Raw genomic sequence first — 24,350 nt, 5'->3', positions numbered from 1 at the left:
TGAGGCAGAGGCAGATGGATCCATGTGAGTTCAAGACCAACCTGCTCTATACTGAGTTCCAGGTCAGTCTCTATCTCTCTGTCTCTCTGTCTCTCTCTCTCTCACACACACACCTTCCCCCTCTAGCATACCACAAGCAAAGGCACATGAGGCACTCTGATGGGCATGAGGGACCCCACATGGAACCAAGACAAACAGGATCCGCCCTCAGGGAGGTGACATTCTTGTAGAAGTAGACCATAAGGACAAGTAAACAAACCAAACACAGACACAACCAACTACTAACCAAAAAAAATTATTTAGTGGGGTTGTGGGGGAGGGTGGAGAATTCCATCTGGACTGAACATATGCAGACATTTTCTTATCATTATTCCCTAAACAATCCAGTATGACAACTCTTTACAGAATTTACATGGAATTAGGTATTATGTGTAATCTAGAGGTGACTAAAAGTATATGAGAGGTTAGGTTAGATGCAAACACTACGTCATTTTCTAAAAAATACTGGAGCATCGGAGGATTTGGGTTCCTGTAGACGGTTGTAGAATCAGTCCTCTGTAGACACCAGGGGACAGTTTTATACATACACACACACACACACACCCACACACACACCTTGTTGATTCTTGTCCTCTGACAAACACTAACACGTTTGCAAACGGCAGAATCTCATACGGAAGGAACCACAAGCACAAAAGAGAAATCGGTGGATGACCAGACCACAGCAACCGGCACATGGAACTGCCCACAGGGGTGAGGCTCTCTCCACCTCTTCAGCCGGACTGGCAGGGGTGAGGCTCTCTCTACCTCTTCAGCTGGACTGGCAGGGGTGAGGTGCTCTCCACCTCTTCAGCCAGACTGGCAGGGGTGAGGCTCTCTCCACCTCTTCAGCTGGACTGGCAGGGGTGAGGCTCTCTCTACCTCTTCAGCTGGACTGGCAGGGGTGAGGCTCTCTCCACCTCTTCAGCCGGACTGGCAGGGGTGAGGCTCTCTCTACCTCTTCAGCTGGACTGGCAGGGGTGAGGTGCTCTCCACCTCTTCAGCCAGACTGGCAGGGGTGAGGCTCTCTCTACCTCTTCAGCTGGACTGGCAGGGGTGAGGCTCTCTCTACCTCTTCGGCTGGACTGGCAGGAGTGAGGCTCTCTCTACCTCTTCGGCTGGACTGGCAGGAGTGAGGCTCTCTCCACCTCTTCAGCTGGACTGGCAGGGGCGAGGCGCTCTCCACCATTCTGGGAACGCTGGCCTCTTTCTCTGACACAGCATGGAAAAGCATCGCCATCTTTGAGCTCCCGGCTCACAGCTGCCCCCAGATCATCAGTCTGAGAGCCTGGAGGAGCCCATGGTGAGAGTCGCTGGACTGCGCACTGGGAAAACCTGCAAGTCCCTCAAAACTGTCGTCCCCAGGCAGAGCCCAGGGGAGCCTACACGCAAGTCTGAGAGCCAGCAGGCTCAACACGCAAGAAGGGCTGATGTTTGGTTTAGGGGACGGAGCCAGAGAAAGATTGCTGTCTCAGCTCAAGCATGCAGGAGCGTGTCTTCCTTACTAAGCCTCTGTTCCACTCAGCCCCTTGACTGGGTTAGGTCCACTTGCATCATCGAGGGCACTCTGCTTTCCTTGGGCTGAGATTCAAATGTTTGCCTCATCCAAAAATACCTCCCCAGTTAGTCAGCTTCCTACAGCTGTGACAGGATACCCGAGATAAATACCTTTTGCTTTTTGTTGTTGTTGTTGTTCTTTGGTTATAGTTTTGTTTTTTTTTTTAATTGAGTTTGAAAAATATCAATAAAAATACTGACGTGTAGGAGGTGGTTTTACATTCCAAATCCCAGGACTTAATTCTGCCCCTGCCCTATTACTTAAATGGTAAAAGGCTAAGCAGCGCAGTGATCTGAACTTTCAAAACTTCAAACGTATGTCAGAAGACAATGCACCGACGTTCGAAGAACATGTATCTGAAGGCCGGAACAGTCCACGACCAGAATAATGAAACACATAAAAGGACGGGCGATTCCTTAAGGCGTCCAACGTCTTATTCTTTAGTTCTGAAGTGGCATCCCTGTCTTTAAACTCCCCTGCCGTATGAACTACGCCGTAACAGGTAACCGCAAAGGCCAGAAGTGTCTGAAGAACGATATCCGCAGGCAGCGAGTCGTACTCCTTTTCCGTTAGTCGCATATGAGAATGATGCTGTGCGGCCGAAAAGGCAGCGTGGGCGAGGGCCAAGAGGCCGATGCCTACCAGCCCCTTCCACAGCCACGGCACCATGGTTCAGAAGGAGGGGCAGCCCCGGCGCTATCCTTCCACGCGGGAATAAATATCTTACAAGCAGGAACGATCCACCCCCGTGCACAGTTTCCAAGTTTCCACGCTCATTTGGTCTTGTTGCGTCAAGCCTGGAGCAGCATCATGAGAAGAGCCCTTAGCAGAAGAGGAGTGTTCAGCTCACGGCCACTGGGGGGCAAAGAGAGAGAGAGAGAGAGGATCAAGGACACACCCCCGGTGACTACCCGTCCCCACGAGGCCCACCTCTTTTCTCTTTCCGGTTACTGAAGACAGTGTCTCACTCACATGTAGCCCAGGTTGACCTCACACGTGTGGCAACCCTCCTGTCTCGGCTTCCTGGGTATTGAGATTACAAATGCTGCACCACCACATCCGGCTGGTCCTACCTCTGAAGGGTTCTTCCACTTCTCAATGGCGCCACAGGCTGCGACCAAGCCTTTAGCACATGAGTCTGGCAGGAAACACTGCCCACCCAAACTGTAGCACAGGAAGAGCCAGAACCGATATCGGGATCTCCTGCGGCTCAATTGAGTTGGCCAACTTGATGGTGTAAGTGGATCACAAAGAGGCCCCGCTTGGGGACAAGCTTGGAAACGACCCTAGGCTAACCTCAGGGACAAAGGTAACGTGCTTGCCTTTTTTCCCCATGGTTGCTGGAGACAGGGTTTCTCTGTGTAGCCCTGGCTGTCCTGGAACTCGCTCTATAGACCAGACAGGTTGGCCTTGAACTCAGAGATCTGCCTGCCTCCTAAGGACTGGGATCAAAGGTGCACACCCTCACCACGAGGCTTGTTCTTAAGCCAGATTCAGTAGCACAGATTGTAGTCTCAGCACTCTATGGCAAGATGGAAGCCTGTAAGCTTGAGGGCCAGCTAGCCTAGAATACACAGGATGAAAGACGTGAGACCCCCACCTCCCCACCTCAACAAAGAGGAAGGAGAATCAACTCCCAAAAGTTGTCCTCTGACCTCCATATGTGTGCTATAACACAAGTAAACAGCACACACACATACACATCACATGCACGCAGTAATACCAAAAAACAATTTTTTAAAAATGCCACCTCTATTTCTAGTGGATGGTAGCTGTCCCAGATGGTGACTCAGGGGTCCAGGCTCCAACTGCGGCTCTCCCACAGACCCTAGTTACCATCTCCATCTTGCCAGAAGAAAGGAAAAGAGAATCCTTAGAGGGGGGTGGCACATTTCATTTTAGGTTACACACCATTGATGAGAACCAGTCCCATGATCCGCTGCAAGGGAGGTTGGGGTCCGTACTGGTCTCGCACTGCACTGTAACTCTCAATTCTGTGTCAAGCTTTTTTTTTTTTTTTTCTTTAGATTTCTTTATTTTGCCCGTATATATGTACGTGAACTCTTGTACATGCCTGGCGGCCATGGAAAGCAGAAGACGGTGTCAGATCTCCTGGAGCTGGAGAGACAGATGGCCTTGAGCTACCATGTGGGTGCTGGGAATCGAACCTGGGTCCTTTGAAAGAGCTCTTAACTGCACAGCCAACTCTGCAGCCCCCATATCTAGGCTTTTTCATTTTGACGCCATGGACATGTTAGACTGCATAGTTCCTCCTTATTTTTTACTTTATTTTACAGAGAGGAGGGCGTACAGTGCCTGGCAGGACGTTGAGTAACAAACACCTCTGGCTTCTACACATCTGATGCCGGGAGCACTCCAGCCCCCGTCATAACAGTAAAAAAATGTCTTGCCAGCCGGGCAAGATGACACACACCTTTCATCCCAGCACTTGGGAGACAGAAGCAGGAGAATCTCTGTGAGTTCGTGGCCAGCCTGGTCTACAGAATGAGATCCAGGACAGCCAGGGCTACATAGAGAGACCTTATTTAAAAAAAAAAAAAAAAAAAAAAGTCTCTCCACACAGATATCATGGCAACACACATAAATAAATAAATGTAACGAAATGTTTTAATGTCTCCTAGCGTTAGAAACTGTAACTGGAGTTACAGGAGGGTGTGAGCCACGTGTGGGTTCTGGGAATAGAACTGAGACCTCTGCACATGCACCAAGTGCTCTAACAACTGAGCCGTCATCTCCCCAGCCCCATAACTGGTGCTCACAGCCCATGTTCACTGTTCTCCAAAGACAGGGCAAAACCTCCAGCTCTGTGACTTTCTCGCTTGCTATGTGATTTGGAGGAAAGTTTGGAAACCTTGGGCACAACTCACCCTCCTCCCCACTAGGAACAATTGTTCCAGATAAGGGAGAGACGGTCAGGCTATCTGTCAGCTAGATAGCCAATGCACTGAAGTAGCGTGTTCGGTTTCTTTATCACCTACAAAGCTCGGGGGGGATTGCTGGTAGTTTTGGATCACAAAATTCCTGACAGAATGGCGGAGGTGCTAGAGAGAAGGGCGTGATGTGTCCTCGAGCTCTGGGCTGAGCCATTCCCAGAACAGGAGGATGATCTCCGGAGAGACCGCACTGCCTGGCAAAGTCAGGGCAACTCCCAAAGAAACATCGCCTCCCTTGCAATGCAGTACGACTGTGTGACAACCAGGGAAGTGACCCGCAGCGCTGTACGCCACTCCGCGCTAAGGTTCCTAAGATTTCTCTTCCCGGAGACTGGAACTAAGTCTTTTTTTGTTTGCTTATTTTGTTCTACCATGCTGTAAAGAACAAACTTTCTGAGCTAATTGTTACAGATTCCCTGCAATTTCTGCACAGAAACTAGATTATTATTATTTTTTTTTATAATTTGCCTAATGCAAGATAATATTTGTCGGCACCTGGGCAATTCTTGTTCTTTTCGAGGGTGATGAAATAGATTCTCAGGAGGATATTATTTCCAGGAAATGGACTAACTGGTGAGGATTGCTTTGGGCCTGATGAAAACAGGAAACAGGAACATCCAGCCAAGCCTTGGGGTACCAATAATTTGCTCTCTCTCCTAGAACCTAGCGGCACTGTGTTGCTCTCCTGAACAGCTTTCCTGACTACAGCCAATGGGGGGTTCTCTCACACCCCGTGGAAAGCTTTGAGACAAGTGTCTGGGTTTGGCTTGTAGTCCCAATGAACTCCAGATTTGCCGACGGCTACCAATATGAAGTTTTAGTCTCTGTGCTCGGAAAAATACACAAGCAAGCTCTAGAAACTAAGTAAAGGTGGTTATTGGAAAACAACTCAGTTGTGATGAAATTCAAGGTGTTACGTGTTATTGACAAAGATTCATTTGAAATACAATTGAAAAAAAAATCTAACTGCTGGAGTTTCTGTGAGATAAGGATTCACTGTCGATCCTGGACTGTCCCTGCTGAGTGGAGCAATTTGGATCTGAATAAGTGAATTTTTAAAAGATTTTTGTTTTTCATGTGTACAGATGAGTTTGTGTACAGGTTTGTGTATGTGAGTGCAATGCCCGCTGAGGCCAGAAGAGGGCATCCAATCCCTGGGAACTGGAGTTGCAGCTGTCTGTAAGCCACCATGTGGGTGCTGGAAACCAAATGGGGGGTCGGGGTGGGGGGTTGGGGGGGTGGGGGTGAACTTTGCAAGAGCAACAAATTCTAGCTGCTGAGCCTTCGCTCCAGCCCCACAACTGATGTACACCACGCGTGTACAAATCTCTACAAACAGGCCTGAAAATACCTGCCTTTATGACTTTCTTTTTTGATTTCTGAAGACAAGGTTTCTCTGTGTAGTCCTGTAGACCTGACTCTGTAGACCAGGTTGGCCTCGAACTCACAGATATCCGCCTGCCTCTGACTCTTGAGCACTGGGATTAAAGGCATGCGCCACCACCGCCTGGCCTCTCTGTACCTTTTTATGAGACTGAAACAATACAAAAAGGGAAGTCATTTATATTACAAAGTATGATCCTGCGTACTAATTAATTTGATTGGCCTTTTGCTGTGTCATGCCATATTTTTCACAATTAAAAAAATTTTTTTTTGCCTTGCATGACTAGATGATATTTTTATGTAACCGTTTGTCAGTTAACTTGGGTTAGTTATGCCTTATGGCTGTTGAGAATTAGTTGTAAGGTTTTTTGTTTGGTTGGTTTGGTTTGGTTTGGTGGTTGTTATTCTTGTTGCTTAGAGACAGGGTCTCACTATATAGCTGTGGCTGTCCTGGACCTCACTCTGTAGACCAGGCTGGCCTCAAACGCACCCACCTGTCTCTGCCTCCCAAGTGCTGGGATGAAAGGTGTATGCCACTATGCCTGGCAAGTTCTGTTGTTTTAATCTACCAAAACTGTGGTACTTTGTTACAGCTGTGACCCAAAACTAACCCAACAAACCAATAGAGACACAGTTACAGATACTCAACAGAAGAGGAAACAGGCAGGAGTAGGAAGAGGCAGTCAACATCCCAGGCTGACCGAGTCTGCTCTGCCACGCTAACAAGCCCGCAGGGTGGGTGGCAGAACGGGAATTTATCCCCTCAGTTCTGAAGGCTAAAAAGCTAAAGGCTACCAGGTGCAGTTCTAGGAAGGACTCTTCCCAGCCTCTAGCAGCTTCCTCCTCGCTGTGTCCGAAATGGCCTTTCCTTGGAGATGTGAGGGGACACAGCAAGCTCTATGTTCCCAAGAGCTCAAACCTCTGGACTTCATCTAAAGCTAATTACTTTCCAAAAGCCAGTCCCTGAAGAGCATCCCACTGGGGGCTACAGCTGCAGCAATGACGGCTGGGAGGAGGCAGTCCAGTCCACAGCCTTCCACTCCAGGTCCACAGTTGATTTTCCTTCTTTCTTCCCTTTTTTAAAATGAGCACACAGGGGCTGGAGAGAAGGCTCAGCAGTTAAGAGCACTGGCTGCTCTCCCGGAGGACCCAGGTCTGATTCCCAGCACCCACATGGCGGCTCAAAACAGTCTGTAACTCCAGTTCTGGGGATCCTATGCCGCTGGCCTGCAAGGCATGCCCTCATGTGCACACACGCCTACATATAATTTAAATTAAAAATTAAATCTTTTCTTTAAAAAAAAAAAAAGAATAGTCAGAGCAGTGATCTTCACAACAGCAAAAACCCACAAACAAACTGAGCAGCATCAGCAAGCGAGCGGAAAAATAAGCCAAGGGATAGGCATGCAATGGGCCATGACACCAAGGGAAGGATCCACGGTGACACACCGCAACACACGGTTCTACTGATACATTAGTACGGGGGAAAAAAGTTGCTCCACAAAAAATTCATACAGCAAGATGAATTTTTATAAAGTTAAAAATAACCCAAAGCAAGAATAGACACCCATTAGAAACATACACAGAATACCACGGCATAAAGGATGTAGAAGCCACTATGCTGGGGGCAGAAGCCCCCAATCCCAGAGGTTCAAGGCCTACCTAAGCCACAGAGGAGGTCAAGGCCAATCTCAGCAATTTGGCAAAAAACACTACTTCAAAATAAAAGTGTAAATAGGAGCCTGGGCATATAACTCAGGGACAGAGAGCCTACCCAGAAAGCATTGGTCCCTAGGTTCAACCCAGCACCATAAACAACCAACCAAAATAGAAATGTTAGAAAGGGATGGAGGTAGGATAAAGCAAGATCAGACTAGTCTCTTGAGCTGTGGATGTTTGAAATTTTCCACTTGAGTAAATTTAAAATAATATAAAAGGGAAAACAAAGATTAATAAACACCAGATTCAGGGTGTGGCTTGTAGCGCGAATTCTACTCGGTCTTAATTATAAAAACTCAAAGTCAGATATCGGGGTAAATGCTAAAAGATCAGAAAAGTAAAGGAGCCAGCCACTAGAGAGACTTCTTACCTCTAGGGAATCCTCAAACCTAAAGGGCCGAGATCCTGTCTCCAGCTCCCTAGAGCTGGGATTAAAGGCGTGAGCCTCCCATGTGCTGGGATCAAAGGCGTGAGATCACAAATGCTGGGATCAAAGGTGTGCGCCACCACTGCCTGGCCTCTATGGTTAACTAGTGGCTAGCTCCGCACTCAGATCTCCAGGCAGGCTTTATCTGTTAGAGCACAAACAAAATATCACCACGGTGGGTTACTTAAGTAGTGGGAGGCAGAATCTTGGGGTGGAAGAGAAACCTGCAATTCCATGTCGGTTCCTGTCAAGCATTAGCTAACTTTCTGTTGCCATCATGAAATACCTTGGTAATCAACCTACAAAAATGAAGGGGGGGGGGGGCTCATACTTTTGGAGGCTAAGACTCCGGCCCATGGTCCACGGCTCCACTGCTTTTTAATTTGTTTTTTTTTTTTTCATGTGTGTGGGTGTTTTGCCTGCATGTATATCTGTGTACTACTTGCATGCCTGGTGCCTTGAGAAGCCAGGAGAGGGTATCAAGTCCCTCGGGACTGGAGTTATAGAGAGTTGTAAACAGCCACGTAGATGCTGGAAATCGAACGGGGGTCCTCTATAAGAGCATCCAGTCCTCTTAACCCACTGAGCCATTGCTCCAGCCCCTCCATAGCTTTTGAGTCTACATCAAGACAGCACATCATGGCAGGACTCGAGGAAGCTGCTCACAGCAGCCAGGAAATGAAAGAAAGCAGTAAAAAAAGGGGGGGAGGGGTAAATCCTTCAAGGATGACCTCACCGATTACAGGGCCCACCTCCTCCTAAGAGAAGCAAGCCTGGGACCAAGCGGACATTCCAGGTCCACATGATACCATCCCAGATCTGCCGCGGCTTGGTTTTGTTTTGGAGGGTGAGTTTATGAGCGTCTACTACAAAACAAACTAAATAACTAGATGAAGTCAGGCCACGCGTGGAACAGTGGAAACCCGATTAGAGAGCAGACAGAGAAGCATGAAATCACTGTCCGCAGCTCCTGGCAGCTCCTGGTGGGCAGATCCCAGGGTGTGTGCCTTGGGCTCTGCCAGGAGACAGCGCAGACTGGAGACGTGGCTGCTAGCTCTCCTGTCCTGCCCTGGCTCACCCTCGCTGGAAAGCCATTTCTTCCCTCAGCATCTCTGACCAGCAAAAGTCTGAGGTATCCCCAGGCTTCTAGATTCCTGGTTAATTAGGATGTTGCACAAGCAGTTGGCTCGGATGACCCCAACTTCAGCTAGCCAACAGGGGTTTCTTTACATCTGTCCCTGGTATATGCCTTTGTTTAGGGGCTGTGGTGGTTAGTATAGACTGTCAACTTGCCAGGACCGAAACTCACCTGGGAGACAAAGCTCTGGGCGTGTCTCTGAGAAAGTTTCTAGATTGGGTTAGCCGAGGTTGGGAGATCCATCCCAAATGTGAGTGAAGCCATTCTATGGGCCAAAGGCCTAGCCTGAATAAAAAGAAAATCTACTGGGCAGTGATGGTGCACATCTTCAATCCCAGTATTCAGAAGGCAGAGGCAGGTGGATCTCTGAGTTCGAGGCCAGCCTGGTCTACAGAGCGAGTTCCAGGACAGCCAGGGCTACACAGAGAAATCCTGTCTCTCTCTTATGCAGCTCTGGCTGGCCTGGAACTCAGAGAGATCCACCTGCCTCTGCCTCCCGAGTGCTAGGATTAAAGGGATGTACTGTCACACCCAGCCAAAAATCTAAGGGGGGAAAAAACAAAAACAAAAAAAATCAAGTGAAATGCCAGTGACTATCTGCTTCCTGTTGACAGATGTGATATGACTTCATGTGGCTATGACTCTGCCACCATGACAGACTACACCCTCAGACTGTGAGCCAAAATGATCTCTTCCTTCATCAAACTGCCTGTGGCAGGCACTGTGTCACCGCCAGGAGAAAAACAACAAATAAGGGACCCTAAAGCAGTTTGCCTATGGAAAGAAGGTACTGGGTACCAGAAACGTGATAGAGAAATGACCGGGCTACTGTAGACAGACACCCTGGAAAGGCGATAGCTGGATCACCATAGACACCCTAGAAAAGAGACAAGTCTTCCTTTAAAGAGAAAATGAACCTGTCAAAGGAAAAAAAAAAAAAAGGTTCAATACTTGTAATAGCAGCACAAGAAAACCTTATTCAAGATCATGTTCCCAAATCAGGAACCACGACAACAGACTTTCAGTGCAGAGATAGAGCTCAACCCCAGTACAGCGCAGACAGGAGAATTTAGAGCCACGGGCGAGGGCAGGAGTCAGTGGGTGGAAAATTACCAAGAGGAAATAGGAAAAGGAACAGGGAGTCTGGCTAAACTGACCTGACAGGATTCTTACTGAAGACAAGCCAGCATGAACAAGCGCCACCTGGGGCTTGGAGCAGATCAAAAAAGCCTGATCCTGGGAGCAATCAGATAATGAAGACAGAGGGTTCTGGACAAACGACCTTGGCGGAGTTCTTTGCTAAAACTGGATCTTACCAGGAAATACACAGATGGGCCTAGGAGAGAGTTCAAACTAAAGAGATTGGCTAAAATTTGACCAAGGAGAAGGTCATTGACAAGCAAGAGACAGAAGAAACCCTTTGTTGTTTGGGGGCAGAGGGACTGATGTCCACTAAAGGTCAGCACTAAAGTCGTCTCAGTCCAGAAATGATCACGAGACTGAGGAGAGAAAGCTTGCACTGGGTTTCTCCCACATCCCGGCTCCTCCAGTTCCAGTGTGGTCCCAGACCCGAGCTGACTGGCAGCCTAAGCATCTACAACTCCTCCATGCAAATGCCCTCGGTTACTTATGCACTGTGACCACACCAGCCAGAAACAACGGAAGCGGGGAAGATCTGTGTGGACTCACAGTTCCAGAGTGCATCATGGGAGGGAAGGCGGGGCAGAACAGGTCAGTCCACGGTAGCAAGAGCCCATGAATGGCTAATCCTCCTTATCAACTTGATTGGATCCAGAATCTCCTAGGAAACACATCTCTGGGCAGCACCATCCCATGGGCTGGAGTCCTGCACAGAATAAAAAGGAAGAAACAAAATAAAGTCCGCTGGGCATCAGCATTATTCTTCTCTGTCTCTCCCTCCCTCTCTCTCTCTGCTTCCTGAACGCTGACACAATGTGACCAGCCACCTCACACTCCAATCACCATGCTTCTCGGCCTCAAACCCTCTCCCCTGAAGTTGCCTTTGTCAGGAAATCTATCACAGCAACAAGAAACTAACTCCCAGCTGTTGGAAGCACAGCAGACTAGAAAGCAGGGTGTCGTTCAACAACTTAGTGAGCCCGGTACTATGCAAGCACTGGTGGACAATGGCCACCACTAACGACACTGTAGTACAACAGCATCTGGTACAGGCAGAGGGACTTCAGTATATTCAAGGTGAACACTTGAGCCAGGCGGTGGATTAAAGGTGGCAGACGCCTTTAATCCCAGCACTCAGGAAGCAGAGCCAGGTGAATCTCTGTGAGTTCAAGGCCAGCCTGGGCTACAGAGCGAGATCCAGGGCAGGCGCCAAAACTACAGAGAATCCCTGTCTCGAAAAACGAAAATAAAAAAATAAAAAAAAAAAACTCTGAGTTTCCCTGACCATGAACTGAGAACCTCTAAAATTATTAATGTGTTGACTCACACCTATAATCCCAGCATTTGTGAGACTAAAGCAGAAGGATTGTAGGTTCGAGCCCAGGCTGAGCTACATAGTGAGACATGGTCTGGAAGGAAGAAAAGATGTATTTTAAAATAAAAAACGGGGGCTAGAGAGATGCTTAGCAGCTGAGTGCATACTGCTGTTGCAAAGGACACATTTAGTTCCCACGCCCACCGTGGTGACTCATAACCACCTTTAACTCCAGCTGCAGGAAACCTGATGCCCCTTTTGGCCTCCAAGGGCAACTGCATTTGGGTGCACATACCTATACACAGATACACACACACACACACACACACACACACACACACACACGTCTTTTTTAATAAGACAAAAGTAAATAAAGTCATGAGCCAAATAAGCCTTTTTTTTTTTTTTTTTTTGGTAAGTTGGCTCTCTCAGAAACTTGCAATAGTAAAGAAAAAAAAGAGAATAGGGTCAAATGGGCAGATCCTCCCCCAAGGCAGTAGCAGTCTATCAGACAGGGATGTATTCTAAAAGGAAGACCAATGGTGTGAAGTACTAACAACACAGGCTTCCAGACAGACCGAAGTTCGACGATCGTGCTCTGCCCTTCACTGTCTGTATGACCTTGGGCAATCACTTAACCTGGCTAAGATCCCACTTTTCCACCTGGGACAAAGCTAACCTCACAGCTGCTGAAAGGATGAAGCGTCACAATATATGCAAACGTCACAACCCAAAACTCAGCATGTGGAGAACCAGAGAACCGGCAGCAGATGGGAGTCGCCGGCCTTGGTGTCGCCGTGAGCAGACTTGGTTAGGTAGGTACAGGCACTGAAGGGGATGATCGAATGCACACTCACTCCTGGGTCTCTGGCCTGTCCCAGACATCGGGCAGAAACCCGAGTGCGCCACGTGAGCAGCAGTTCTGGGAGAGGACACACTCGTTTGGAAGAGGGTGAAGGGCCTGCTGTGGAAAGACAGTCCTCCAGGAACCTGGCACTCTCTCACATCTTGTGAATGGGAAGACTTAGCCTCTTTTTACCTGAGCCTCTTCTCAGTGTTGTGCTTACAACAAGCAACCTTGAAGGATGACGTACTACCTCCCTCTAGGATGAAGAGCAGTCTTACTTTACTGCTTCCTTTATAAGCAGTAGATACCCCCTCCACCTCCCAAGCTCCATGTTTCTCAGCTATGACACAAACCATCTGCATGTGAAGCATCCATCTGGGCCCATCACGCTGGCCCTGCAGGACTTGGAGGCAAGAAGAACTTACGCACACACGCTGACGCTCCTGCTACTTGCTCTGCCGGAACAGTAAGGTCCTAGGTCTCTAATCTCAAAGTCTGTGTCTTCTGCCAGTAACCATGAACCAACGGCAAGTTGGGTTATTAGCCTCATAAACTAGAAAGACCCAGAGCCATCCGTATGTGCCCGGTGTAAAAGCCACAAGTATAAAAAGCAAAGCCTACGGTGAGGATTTAGACGGTACCTGTGTGCCAACAAGAAAGAAAGAGGGCTGCAAAGGCCTGGGGAAGGAAACACACACAGACGCTGGGTTCCGTCTCCAGCACTGCAAGAGGAAATCCACAGGGCAGTTCCTCTTCAGTCTTCCTCTACAGCCCAGGTTGTCCTGGAGTTCATTCACTAGGTAGCCTCAAACTTGCTATCTTCCTGCCTCAATCTTCCGAGTGCTGGCATTACAGGGGGGCACCGTCGTGCCAGACTAGAAGGTGGTTTCCACCACAACTGAGTAGGCAACAGGATCAGATGCTGCGTCTTAGTAAGATGAAGACGAAAAGTAGCCACTGAATTTAGCAACTAGGTCACTGGCAAGACACATCTCAATGATGTGGTGTGGCCAGGAGCCAGACTGTAGTGGAAGAAGAATGAATGGAGGTAAAGACGTTGTAACAGTACGAAGCATTTCTTAAAAGCTTGGCTGAAATGGAAGGAGAGAAGTGGGGCACTGAACTCAACTTGTCTCTTAATAAATGGAGGAGATCTGAACGGTCATTTCTGAAAACAAGCCCGGAAAGAGAAAAACTGGGAGAGAAAACAAACAAACAAACAAAGGATGGATTCAGAAAAAGAATGACCTCAGATCCTAAGTGAGACTGCATCTGCCCCAATCATACATCCTCAAGCAGGTCAACCTGCTGGTCCAGACTGTAGGATCTGTCTCCTGGTAGGTGGTATGTGCTCCCTCCCCAAAGGGGCCCCATCAGCAGGGGTCCTGTAACTAGAGTTTTCCTGCCTTGCCCACAGTCAGGACAAATCTTTGTCACCCGCCAGTCCCACAGTCGCTCAGACCCAACCAAGTAAACACAGAGACTTATATTGCTTACAAACTGTATGGCCGTGGCAGGCTTCTTGCTAACTATTCTTACAGCTTAAATTAATCCATTTCCATAAATCTATACCTTGCCACATGGCTCGTGGCTTACTGGCATCTTCACATGGTGCTTGTCATGGCAGTGGCTGGCAGTGACTCCTTCTGCCTTCCTGGTCTTTCTTTTCTCTTCTCTGTTAGTCCCGCCTATACTTCCTGCCTAGCCACTGGCCAATCAGTGTTTTATTTATTGACCAATCAGAGCAACACATCTGCCATACAGAACATCCCACAGCAGGGTCCTTCACAGCTACTATCCTGGGTGGTCATGCAGGCCAGAGACGAGACACAGGGGTGTTTCCCAAACAGGATTCTCAAGACACCAATAGGTGTGTTCTGCACACAAAAGCACAAGTAGTTTTGAATGCCTTGAGAAGCCGTGGAGCCAGAGTAGTGTTCTCAAAGAACATTGGAGAGTGGGCAAAAGGAATCTGGGGAGACCCAAGGCCTCCTCCTTGGCAGAGAAGACAGACACCTCTGAGAAGAAGGAAGAGAACTCTCACTTCCACCACACCTCTGCTTGAGTTCATCTACCGTGGAGAGTCTCTGCTTGGCCAAACCTGCCAGGCTCCTGAACCCTCTTCCAGGCCCATCCATGCACGCCCTTGGAGCATCCAGCTTCAGCAAAGCGTTTTCTCAAGTCAGTTTAGGAAGAACTCCGGATGGCTGGCTGGTCACCTGCCATGTTTGATGAGGTTTTTCATCCTCTACCAGCCTACAGGGGATGTTGACTCACTCTGTCTTCAGCAATTCTGTAAGGCCAGTTTAGCCAGAATCCCCTAATCCGGGGTGATTCCACTGGGTCATTTTCCATCCATCAACACCCACCTGGCTATTTTGCTAAAACTCAGAACCAAGCTAGATCTCTCTCCCCCTAGAGCCAAACCCAGAGGATAGTCCCAAATAACAAGTGTCGTTACATAATTTTTCCAAAAAAAGTTTCCACTGGACTGAGAAACAGCTCAGTCAGTAAAGTGGCTACAAGCAGGACCTGAGTTTGATATCCATAACCTATTTTTTAAAGGAATAAATTTTTTAATTGGCTTAAATTTTAAACTTAAATTTATTTGGGCGGTTAATGGCGCACACCTTTAATCCCAGCGTTTGGGGTTGAGGGGGATGGTGTCAGAGGCAGGCAGATCTCTGAGTTCAAGCCTGGTGTACAGAGTGAGTTCCAGGACAGCTAGAGCTACACAAAGAAACCCTGTCTCAAAAAAATCCAAAAATTAATTAATAATTAAATTTAGATTTAATTTAAAAATAAAAATGCCCCATACCTTTATAATTTTTATTTTATGTGCACTGGTGTTTTGCCTGCACGTATTCCAGATCTTGGAATTACAGACAGCTGTGAGCTGACCACATGGGTGCTGGGAACCGAACCTGTGTCCTCTATGAGACCCCATCAGTGCTCTTAACCACTGAGCCATCTCTCCAGCTCCAGCCCCACACCTTTAACAGAAGCACTCAGAAGGCAGTCAAGTGGATCTATGTCAAGGCCAGCCTGGTCTACACAAAAAGGTCAAGGTTAGCCAGAGATACATAATGTAACCTGTCTTATAAACAAAAACAAAACAAAACAAAAACCTCAAGTGTGGTAGCATCCACCTAACAATCCTAGGCTAAGAATGTGGAAGATAGGTGGGTTCCTGCCAGGCAAACGAGCCTCCTTAGGGCGTTCAGACCAGTGTGAATCCTTGTCAAACAAAAAACCAGGAGGGGGGTGGGGGGAGAGGGAGAGAGAGACCTAAACAGAAACGGAGACAGACAGAGAGGCAGAGAAGAGAGCGCAGCGAAGGCTTTCCTTGGTATGGCTCAGCAGGTGGTAGACTCCAGCCCTCTTGCCAAAGCGCTAACAAAACTGCTGACCCTTCTACACCTAAGAACAGGGCAGCCACCGGCCTGCTAAAGTGCCTTATCCAAGCACCATGGGTTGGCGGTTGGCAGAAGAAACCCGGGCAACAGGAACGTACAACTAGAAGCCACATTTCCGCTTTGTAGGAGCAGGACGACCTAAAGGTCTCCTCGCAGCAGAGGGAGAACAAGAATGCAGAGTTTACAAAAAAAAAACCAAACAGTTCAGAGTATCCGGGTCTGAGTCCGTGCACCAGCCACCATCAACGACCCGCATCCTGAAAGCCACCGGGGCTCCAAGGAGTGAGCATCGGAACCACCCAAGATGCTAGCTGAATGCACATTTCCAGAGGCCCAGAGGAGAGACTCATTCAGCGGGCATGGAGCCAAGGCCTGCGATGCTGCGCTTCCAACCAGCACCTCGGACAATCCGCAGTACTGGTTCTCTGCGGAGCCCACTCGGAGAAAAACCAGACTCGGGGGCGGACAGGGTCTCCAAGTTCCAAAGTTTCCCCCTCTCGCTCGGCGCACCGACCTCCTCCTCCTCCCACCGCCACACCACCCCCGGGCCTCACCCACGCGCGCGGTCATGGAAGCGTCGGGGAACTCAGGGCTGGGCTCAACGGCCTTTGCCAGGGCGCCGCGGGCCCCCAAAAGCGCAGCACGGTGGCCGGCAGGGGGCGCTGCACCGGGGACAATGCAGGGCGGGGGCGCCGGGTACCCCCAGCCCAGAGCCGCGCGGCGGGAAGGAGCGGGCGCCGGGGAGGGCGGGAGACACGGCGGCGGCTGCGGCGGCGGCGGCGCGAGGGCGGGGCAGCCGGCGGGGCGGGGCGGGGCCGACAGGCTGGCGGCGAGCGCCGGGAGAGCGCGCCGGGGCAGCGAGGAGGGAGGAGCGAGGGGAGCGCGGGCCGCAGCCGCCCCCGCCCCGCGCCTCCCGCGCGCAACAGTTCCCCCAAAGTTGCCGCCGGGGAGGCGCGCAGCCGGCGGGGGGGACGCGGCCTTGGGCCGGCGCGCGCAGCCCCCGGGCGGGCGGCGGGATGGGCACTCGGCAGACCAAGGGCAGCCTGGCGGAGAGAGCCAGCCCGGGCGCGGCGCCCGGCCCCCGCCGCGAACGACCCGACTTCTGGGCGTCGCTGCTGCTGCGCGCCGGGGACAAGGCGGGGCGCGCGGGCGCTGGGCTGCCCCCCTACCACCGGCGCGTCGGCATGGTCCAGGAGCTGCTGCGGATGGTGCGCCAGGGCCGGCGGGAGGAGGCGGGGACGCTGCTGCAGCACCTGCGCCAGGTGAGCGCGGGGAGGGGGGGACGGGGGGCGCGGCGGCTCCCGGAGCGCCCCGCCCCTGCGAAGAGGGCGGGGGGTAGGGGAGGGGGAGACACGAGAGCGTCCGGCGGCACCGCCCAGGGTCCCCCTTCCGCGGCGATGGAGCAGTGTGGCAGCAGGTGCCTCTGTGTTCCCGCTGAATTTGGGGCCTCAGGCTAGGGCGAGGAAGGCTGACCCAGCGAGGCTGGTGAAGGGGACCTGTTGGACCATTGTCCCTGCTCCTCTCCTCCACAGGTCCCCTGGGTTAGCTGGTAAGAGAGGATACAGAAATGTATGCCTGGTCTGGGCCAGGGCTCTCTTCCTCTGCCCACTACCTATCACCCTCTTCCAAGGGTCCCCAGGGAATGCGCAGTTTTCTGCTAAAGCCAGCTTCTGGGGCATGTCCCTAGGACTGGTAAGATTTTAGTCCCTAGGTCGTTGCCACCCAGAGATGTTGTGTATGGTGGTTTCACCTTCCCTAACTTTGGCTGGCCCTCGCCATGAGCCCCTGCCGAAGTCTTGGCCAGTATAAAGCTAGGCTTGGTTTCTTGGCCATCAGAGACGGAGGCTGCCTGTGCTCTTCCTCAGCCTTGTCCTCACCCACTGGTTAGGAGCAAACTACAGATCTGGTCCATTCCTCAGTGCAAGGGCTGATGCTGTCACCCGCCTCTCTAGTTTTTGTTTTCCTTTGGGGAACGTGGTAGCCTGTACTACAGGGTCTTGTTGAGTGGCAGGGGCAGGAGTGCTCTGCAGAAAGGTAAACAGATTGCTTTGGTCTGGCTTTGTAGCCCGGACTCACACGGACCCTGTATTCTTGAAGGACCCCCAGTAGATAGGGCAGTCTGCTGCCGATAGGGGAGGAGAACCTCAGCTGACCTTTGTGAGGTTTTCCCATTACTGATAGAAGAGGCTGTAGGAACAACTTCCTGGGAGGAGCTTCTAGAGTCTCTAATTGGATCCACATCTCCCTGGATTCTGTACCATGGCTTCCCTCACACCCTTAGGATGTTTCTCCGGAGTTTGTTCCTGAGGTGTGCGCACTTCGAAAGAGAGGCGTAGAGACGAGGGGACTTGGGAGGGTGTAGGCTTAGCTTCCACCTCTGCCTCTGCTTTTCCTAAGAACATCCACAGTGATGCCCCAGAGGCTGCTGGACCCCCAGGTACTTTTCCTGGGTTGAATCAGCAAAGACGACATTTTTACACCACATAACTTTTAGTGGTGTGTATTTTCTCTGTCTTTGGGAAGATTAGAAGCCAACCTTGTATGGCCTCCATGGTAACCCTGTCGCTTTCACACAGAAAGTGGATTTTCCAGATCCATCATAAGCCATTTTCAAAATACACAGTAAGAGGGTTGCGCGAATTACATGCTGTTTCCCCAGTCCTGGGAATGCTGCTCTGAAGAATACCAAAGCCTGGAAGAAGCTGACAGGCGCTTCTGGAGGGGTAGGGAGAAAATGGAGGTGCATCGGCAAGCACTAGTTAGAAGCCCACTGGAGGAGGCTGAGGTCTCGGGAGAAGGCAGATGTTTGGGGTATCCGGTATAATTACACAGTGCATTGTGGGAACCCGGGCCTCTCTCCCTTTAGGGTCTCCTGCTTGTGTGTCTTTGGATTCCTGGCACCTCTCCAATCACCGGCCTGGGGAGGGCTAAAGAGAAGAGGCAGGGTTAATTAGACGTCCCCCTTTTCTGGGGCTCCCTTGCCCTGTGCCTGACAATGAGGGCTGTGGACCTGGAGAGCTGCCCTGTGTTGCCTGTAATGTGGGGATCAGGGCCCTTCCAGGAAATGGTCATTGACCTTAAGCCTGTGGGAGTGGAGCTCAGAGACGGCCAAGTGTCTGTGACTAATGAGAAGGGTGTTTTCTAGGACCCTGAAACCAGCTAGCGGAGTGTCTAGCCAGATCTGTGCTGCAGTCTGAGGTGGTTCCCCCCCCCCTCCCCCCAAATACTATTTTCGTCTTATAGTTTCCTCCTGGCAGGAGCTGGGGCAGTTTTGACCACCCTCCGTTCATGTAGTACTTTCTCCTGTAGCTGATAACATGTTTGGCACTAAATGTTTGGGTTTGGGGTTTTGGTTTTTTGAAGCAAGGTCTCCTATGTTCCAGGCTGGCCCCTAACTGGTTGTGTAGCCAGTGATGACCTTGAACTTCCGATCCTCTAGCCTCCACCCCAAAGTGCTGGGATGACAAGCACCAGCCACACACCCAGTTTATTTGGTACTGGAGATCAAGCTCCGGACCTTGTGCCAGGCAAACATTCTTCCAGTTGAGCTGCTCCCGAGGGGGTGACACTGGATTTCTGTGTGTTCAGAGCGTGTACAGGGTTAGAGGAAGCATTGGTCCGTAACTCCTGTGATCCTCAAGGACTGGGTCCTTGATCTTTCTGAGGCTCCGGAAGAACCTCGCACACTCTCTCCTCAGACAGACACACGGGATCTTGCAAAGAACGGAAGATTTGCACGGAGCCCGTGAGCGCGACCTGTAGAGCCCACGACTGGAGTCACTGCTCGTGTCTCATCCCTCCGTGCCCCCTGCCCTGTGGTTTGCAGGGAGAGATGGTCTAGAACCACGTGTGGCAGGCAGTTCACGATGAGCTGATGCCTTATGGCTGCTGGTTCCACTTGAAGGATTCCGGGAGTGTTGCCTTGCCTGGAGACTCTCCAGCTTATCATTCGTGGCGAGGCCTCACACCGTTCAAAGGGTGCAGGCAGCATGCCAGGCAGTTGCCTTGAAGGATCACAGAGCCATCCCTTTCCCTTTAGGAACAGTGTGAACAGAAGGGCCTGGGGCCGAGGATCAAGCCTGCGTGGCTGGCCTTTGGTTCTCTGCCTGCTGCCACCTTGGACCCAGGGGTAGCCTCCCTGCGCTGTTTCCTCCTTCCCCAAAGAGGGATCCTGGGTACTGAGCAGAGCAAATGCTATCAAGTGTGTGAAATTTTGTTGGCACTGCCAATCAAGATGTGTTCTCATGGCAACCAGGAGACTCTGGCCTACTTTGGGTGTATCTGGGGTAGGGACAAGGTCATGTGGCCTTTCTCTTCAGGCCTAGACCAGGGAGTTGAGAAGCAGTCTGGAACAGACGCTCTTGAGGATAAAAGAATTCATTCCCCCACTCTTACCCCATCACACCCCTCACCTAGGCCTTCCTGCTCCCCGTCCATCGTGGGTTTGGGGGCTCAGACTTGGCATCTTTAAGGAGCCCTGGGGAAGGAATTATCTGACAAAGGATAAGTGCTGGACTCCATGGAAGGTGAACTCTCGCTGTTTGAGTCCAGCCTTTTCTCTCCAGGCCTCAGAATTTCAGGCTGTGTTGTCCTTCTTCATGGAGCAGCAGCAGAGTAAGAGGAGTTGGCATAATCCCGCCGAGGTCACCCATCCCTGAGGTCAACAACACTCCTACTGTGTTAGTCAGCTGTTACGATGACAAAAGACCTGAGGTGGTCAGTTTATGAGCAAGGCTCTGTTTGGGCTCACAGCTTGGAAGGTTTCGGGTAGTGGTCCTTTGGGCCTGTGGTAGGGCGGTACATCATGGCAGTGAGTGTGTGGCCAAGGAAGCTGCTCACCTTCGTAGTGGCTGGGAAGCAGAATTGGAGAGGAAGGGACCAGTCCCAAGAGCACCACAAGTTAAAGCCTCGTGGTCTTTGAAGATACCTGTCCAAACGCTCGCATCTACTTCCCTGTAGAGAGTCCAGTTGGCTGGTTACTACTGGCGTGTCATGTCCCTGACAGGCAGAGCCGTTCCTCTGTTTGCCGGACTGGCCTCACCTTAGTGTGGCCTGGATTCGTGGCTCTGGGAGCTGTCTTCCTGTGCCGGAGAGCAGAAACCACACCGCAAACAAGAACCAACCACATGGGCGCTAGGGTGTTATACATATCACTGACCCAAGAGGAACTGGATAATGTCCAAGTGCCTGGAGACTCCCTGGTGACTGGCAGGTCTTCTGCCCAAAGATAAGCACAGTGGCCTTTGAAGGTCATCTCTTCCCTCCCATAACTCTCCTAAGAGACTCTCCGTAGGTGAGTCAGTGGGGGTCCACCACTCACTGAGCAGGCAGGTCCCCACTGCGGCCTCTTATTCTTCCTCTACCTGGAATGCATCTCCTTGTTTCCACGTGTGCCCTTGACCTTCATCAGGCCAGCTTCCTGAGCACACCAGCCCACGCTCTGGCATCGACTTAGTACGCCAGTACCACCACAGTGCAAGGTATTTAGTCATCCGTAGCTTTCCCCATGACCTTCCGTTTGTCAGACAAGGTCACGTGCTTCCTGAGAGTAGAGACCCACCATCTCCGGGATCCATGGTACAATATTAAAAACCTGCAGGCTGCCAGGCGGTGGTGGCCCATGTCTTTAATCCCAGCACTCAGGAGACAGAGGCAGGTGGATCCCTGGAGGCCAACCTGGTCTACAAAGCTAGTTGCAGGCAGTCAGGGCTATACAAAGAAATCCTGTCCAAAAAGAAGGAGGAGGAGGAGGAGGAGGAGGAGGAGGAGGAAAACCTGCAGGTTTGTGAGATATATGTACAGACTGTCAAAGTGGTGTGTCCTCAGAAAGCCCTCGGAGGCCCTGTTTCAGCCCTGCATCTGGTTACCAGGCTACCAGGATGGCTATTAAGATCCTGTGCGTTTGCTTTTAGGTTTCAGGGCATGTCAGTTTTCAGGAAATCCCTGATGGCCACAAGCTTAACTATGCCTGGCATCCTGCCAGGCTGAGGTGTTCTTGGAGAGAAGCGTGGCATGGTTCCCAGCCTTGGCACCACAGGATCCCATTGGGCAGGTGTAGTCTGGGGCCTCTGCTGAGGTGGCAGGCGGAGAGCAAAGCCTGCTGGGATAGTTGGGTCCCCCCATTCCTGGTCAGCTCCTGCAGGATCCCATGTATTCCCTTCACAAAGGAGCCTTCCTGTTTGAACTCTGCCAGTCTGTCTGGGCTGCACGCAGGCGTTCCCAGGGATGAAGGTACAGAGGCTTCTGATGTAGGGGCCTGCTTTGTTGCTTTCCACAGCAGCTAGGGACACTAGCCACGAACACGGCGACCTCTCTAGTGGCCAAGCTAACCATAGGGCCTGTAGTAGGTTAGTTCTCTGACTTCATGATCCGGTGGGGCATGCGAGGGGTTCCTTTTACCATCTTTTTTGGAGATTGTCTGAAGCTGTTCCTTCTGAGCTCTTGCCATGTCCTGGCCTCCACCTCTGACGTGCAGGGTAGTGAAGCCATACCGCCTTTCCCCCAGTATCGTGACGGTTCTGCATGTGCCTTCCTGGGACTGAAGCCAGAGACGAGGTACCTTTGACACATGGTCAGGTTTCAGAAAAATCCCTGTAGACTTGTTTATTTTGGGTTTTTTTCTTTTCTTTGGCGGGCGGCAGAATCTCATTATGTAGCCCAGGCTGTCCTGAAACTCCTATGTAGACCAGGCTGGCCTCGAGCTCACAGAGATCTACCAGCTGGCTAGTATCCCTCCACACTGTCCCCGTCAGAATGCCCAGAGGTGGGGTCAGCATTAGAAGAGTCCCCTCCCCTAAGTAGAGATGTTCAGGCAGCCATCTGACTCACCTTCCCACCGGGAGCAGCACTGGGTTGTATATGAAGAAACACACAGGTGCACACATGGATATTCATAGATGCAGATCTGTGTGTTTGCTGGTCCTTGCTACAGAGCGTCCTGGCTGTGTTTCCGCCAGTTATATTGGTTCCTTCAGGCTGCTAGAACAGCATACCAGAGGCTGAATAGCTTATCGACAACGGCTGTCCAGAGGCTGGAAGCCCAAGACTAAGGTGCCAATGGGTTCAACATCTGGTGTGGACCCACAGGCTGTGGTTCTGAGGGCCCTCGTTGTAGGCAGGAGCAGAAGGCTGCTCTGGGGCCTCTTTTGTAAGGGCACTGATCCCATGGCCCTTGTAATAGTAGCCTGTCCTGAAAGGCCCAGCTGAGAGCCTGGAGAGGGGAGGAAAAGCTGCCCAGACTCCTTCCTGCCCTGCCTCATCCTCCGGCTAAGCACTGGAGGGGGAAGGGCCCAGTCATCGGACCTCACCATGACTCAAGGAGTTGAGTGTTCGAAATGAGGACGAGACCTTGGCATGGCTGAGCAGGGGCGGGACCCTTCTGACAGCGCCTGCTTCTCTCCCCACCCCACCCAGCCTGGCTCTGAGTGGTGCCCACGTGGCTCTCTGGGAGCATTTCCCAGCTTTTTTTTTTCCTTCTTTATTTTTTTTTTAAACTTTTATTAGCTCAGACTCCTGGCTGCTGCAACCATATGGAGTTCCACCGACAGCTGCTGCTCAAAGGGATGTGGCATTTTGATGTTTCTAACTTTATCCTAACCAGGATAGACATAGGAGTCCATAGGAGTCCAGCTGAGACTAGGGAGTACCCGAGTGTGTTTTCCTGCAGAGGCGGACTCACTTTGAGCCGGAGGCCCATGTGCTATGATTTGAATGTGACCTCCTGTGTGACAAAGCCAACCCCCAAATTCATGATGCTAGTATATGGGCATGTGGCCTTTGGCGGGTATTTACGGTAAGATGAGGTCGGGAGGGTGGGGCTCCTGGGACTGGTGGCTTGAGCTGACACATGCTCGCTCGCCCTGTCTCACAGTCGAGACTGGTACAACACAGTCAGAATGTGATGCTCCAGGGGCCATGCTGTGCTCTCGGGTATCTGACCTCCAGATCTGTGAGCTAAATAAACTTGAAAGTCTGTTTTGTATAAATTACCAGCCTGGGACATTTTATTACCGTGGTAAAAAGCAGAGTGAAATACCCTGCTCCCCCGCGGAGCTGCCCCTCTCTCTGCCCACGTCTCCTCCATCTCCTCCGCGTCCATCTCCGTCCTTCCTGCCTCTCTACGTTCTGCTTCCTGGGGCTTCTCTATGGGTCTCTGTGTCTCTCTGAGTCTCTCCCCACTTAGTATCTCTGATTTCCCTGGGTAAAAAGCAGACTTTGAAAGTGTCTCTTGGGACAAGATGATGTGGTGTATATCTTTTATACCAGCATTGGGGAGGGGTAGATAGGAGGACCGGGAGTTAAGACCAGCCTGGACTACGTGAACCTCCATCTTAAAAAAAAATAAACAAAACGAGCCGAGCATAGTGGCACACGCCTTTGGCAGGTGGATCTCTACAAGTTCAAGGCCAGCCAGG

At 51.0% G+C, this 24,350-nt stretch overlaps 2 protein-coding genes across 10 annotated transcripts in view; one reads left to right on the top strand and one right to left on the bottom strand.

The window, feature by feature from the left end:
* Positions 1-279: 279 nt before the first annotated feature.
* Positions 280-16,711, bottom strand: LOC107400773 (ER membrane protein complex subunit 5-like). 9 transcript variants are annotated; one of them, XR_013041683.1, is made up of 5 exons: positions 16,491-16,711; positions 10,908-11,064; positions 1,188-2,452; positions 922-959; positions 280-769 (listed from the first exon to the last, which is right to left on the bottom strand). XR_013041683.1 is itself a non-coding variant. In XM_076542606.1 (5 exons), the coding sequence occupies exon 5, from the start codon at positions 2,264-2,266 to the stop codon at positions 1,898-1,900; it is 369 nt and encodes a 122-aa protein (XP_076398721.1). In that variant the 5' UTR covers positions 2,267-2,452; positions 8,024-8,225; positions 9,390-9,520; positions 10,908-11,064; positions 16,491-16,711; the 3' UTR covers positions 280-1,897. The 9 variants fall into 9 exon arrangements, 7 of the variants coding, with proteins under 7 accessions (XP_076398721.1, XP_076398719.1, XP_076398720.1 ...); XM_076542606.1 differs by adding exons at positions 8,024-8,225; positions 9,390-9,520 and having other exon boundaries at positions 280-2,452; XR_013041682.1 differs by having other exon boundaries at positions 922-2,452.
* A 92-nt stretch (positions 16,712-16,803) lies between these two features.
* The window catches only part of Lrrc75a (leucine rich repeat containing 75A), a 46,631-nt gene continuing 39,084 nt past the window's right edge, over positions 16,804-24,350 (top strand). The window contains exon 1 of the mRNA XM_042284206.2: positions 16,804-17,198. Within this exon, the coding sequence (XP_042140140.2) occupies positions 16,953-17,198 (246 nt within the window). The 5' untranslated portion in view covers positions 16,804-16,952. The remainder of the gene's footprint in view (positions 17,199-24,350) is intronic.

This window comes from Peromyscus maniculatus, chromosome 8 (genome assembly GCF_049852395.1).
Source record: "Peromyscus maniculatus bairdii isolate BWxNUB_F1_BW_parent chromosome 8, HU_Pman_BW_mat_3.1, whole genome shotgun sequence".
NCBI lineage: Eukaryota > Metazoa > Chordata > Mammalia > Rodentia > Cricetidae > Peromyscus > Peromyscus maniculatus.
This window is presented reverse-complemented; position numbering and strand designations above follow the sequence as displayed.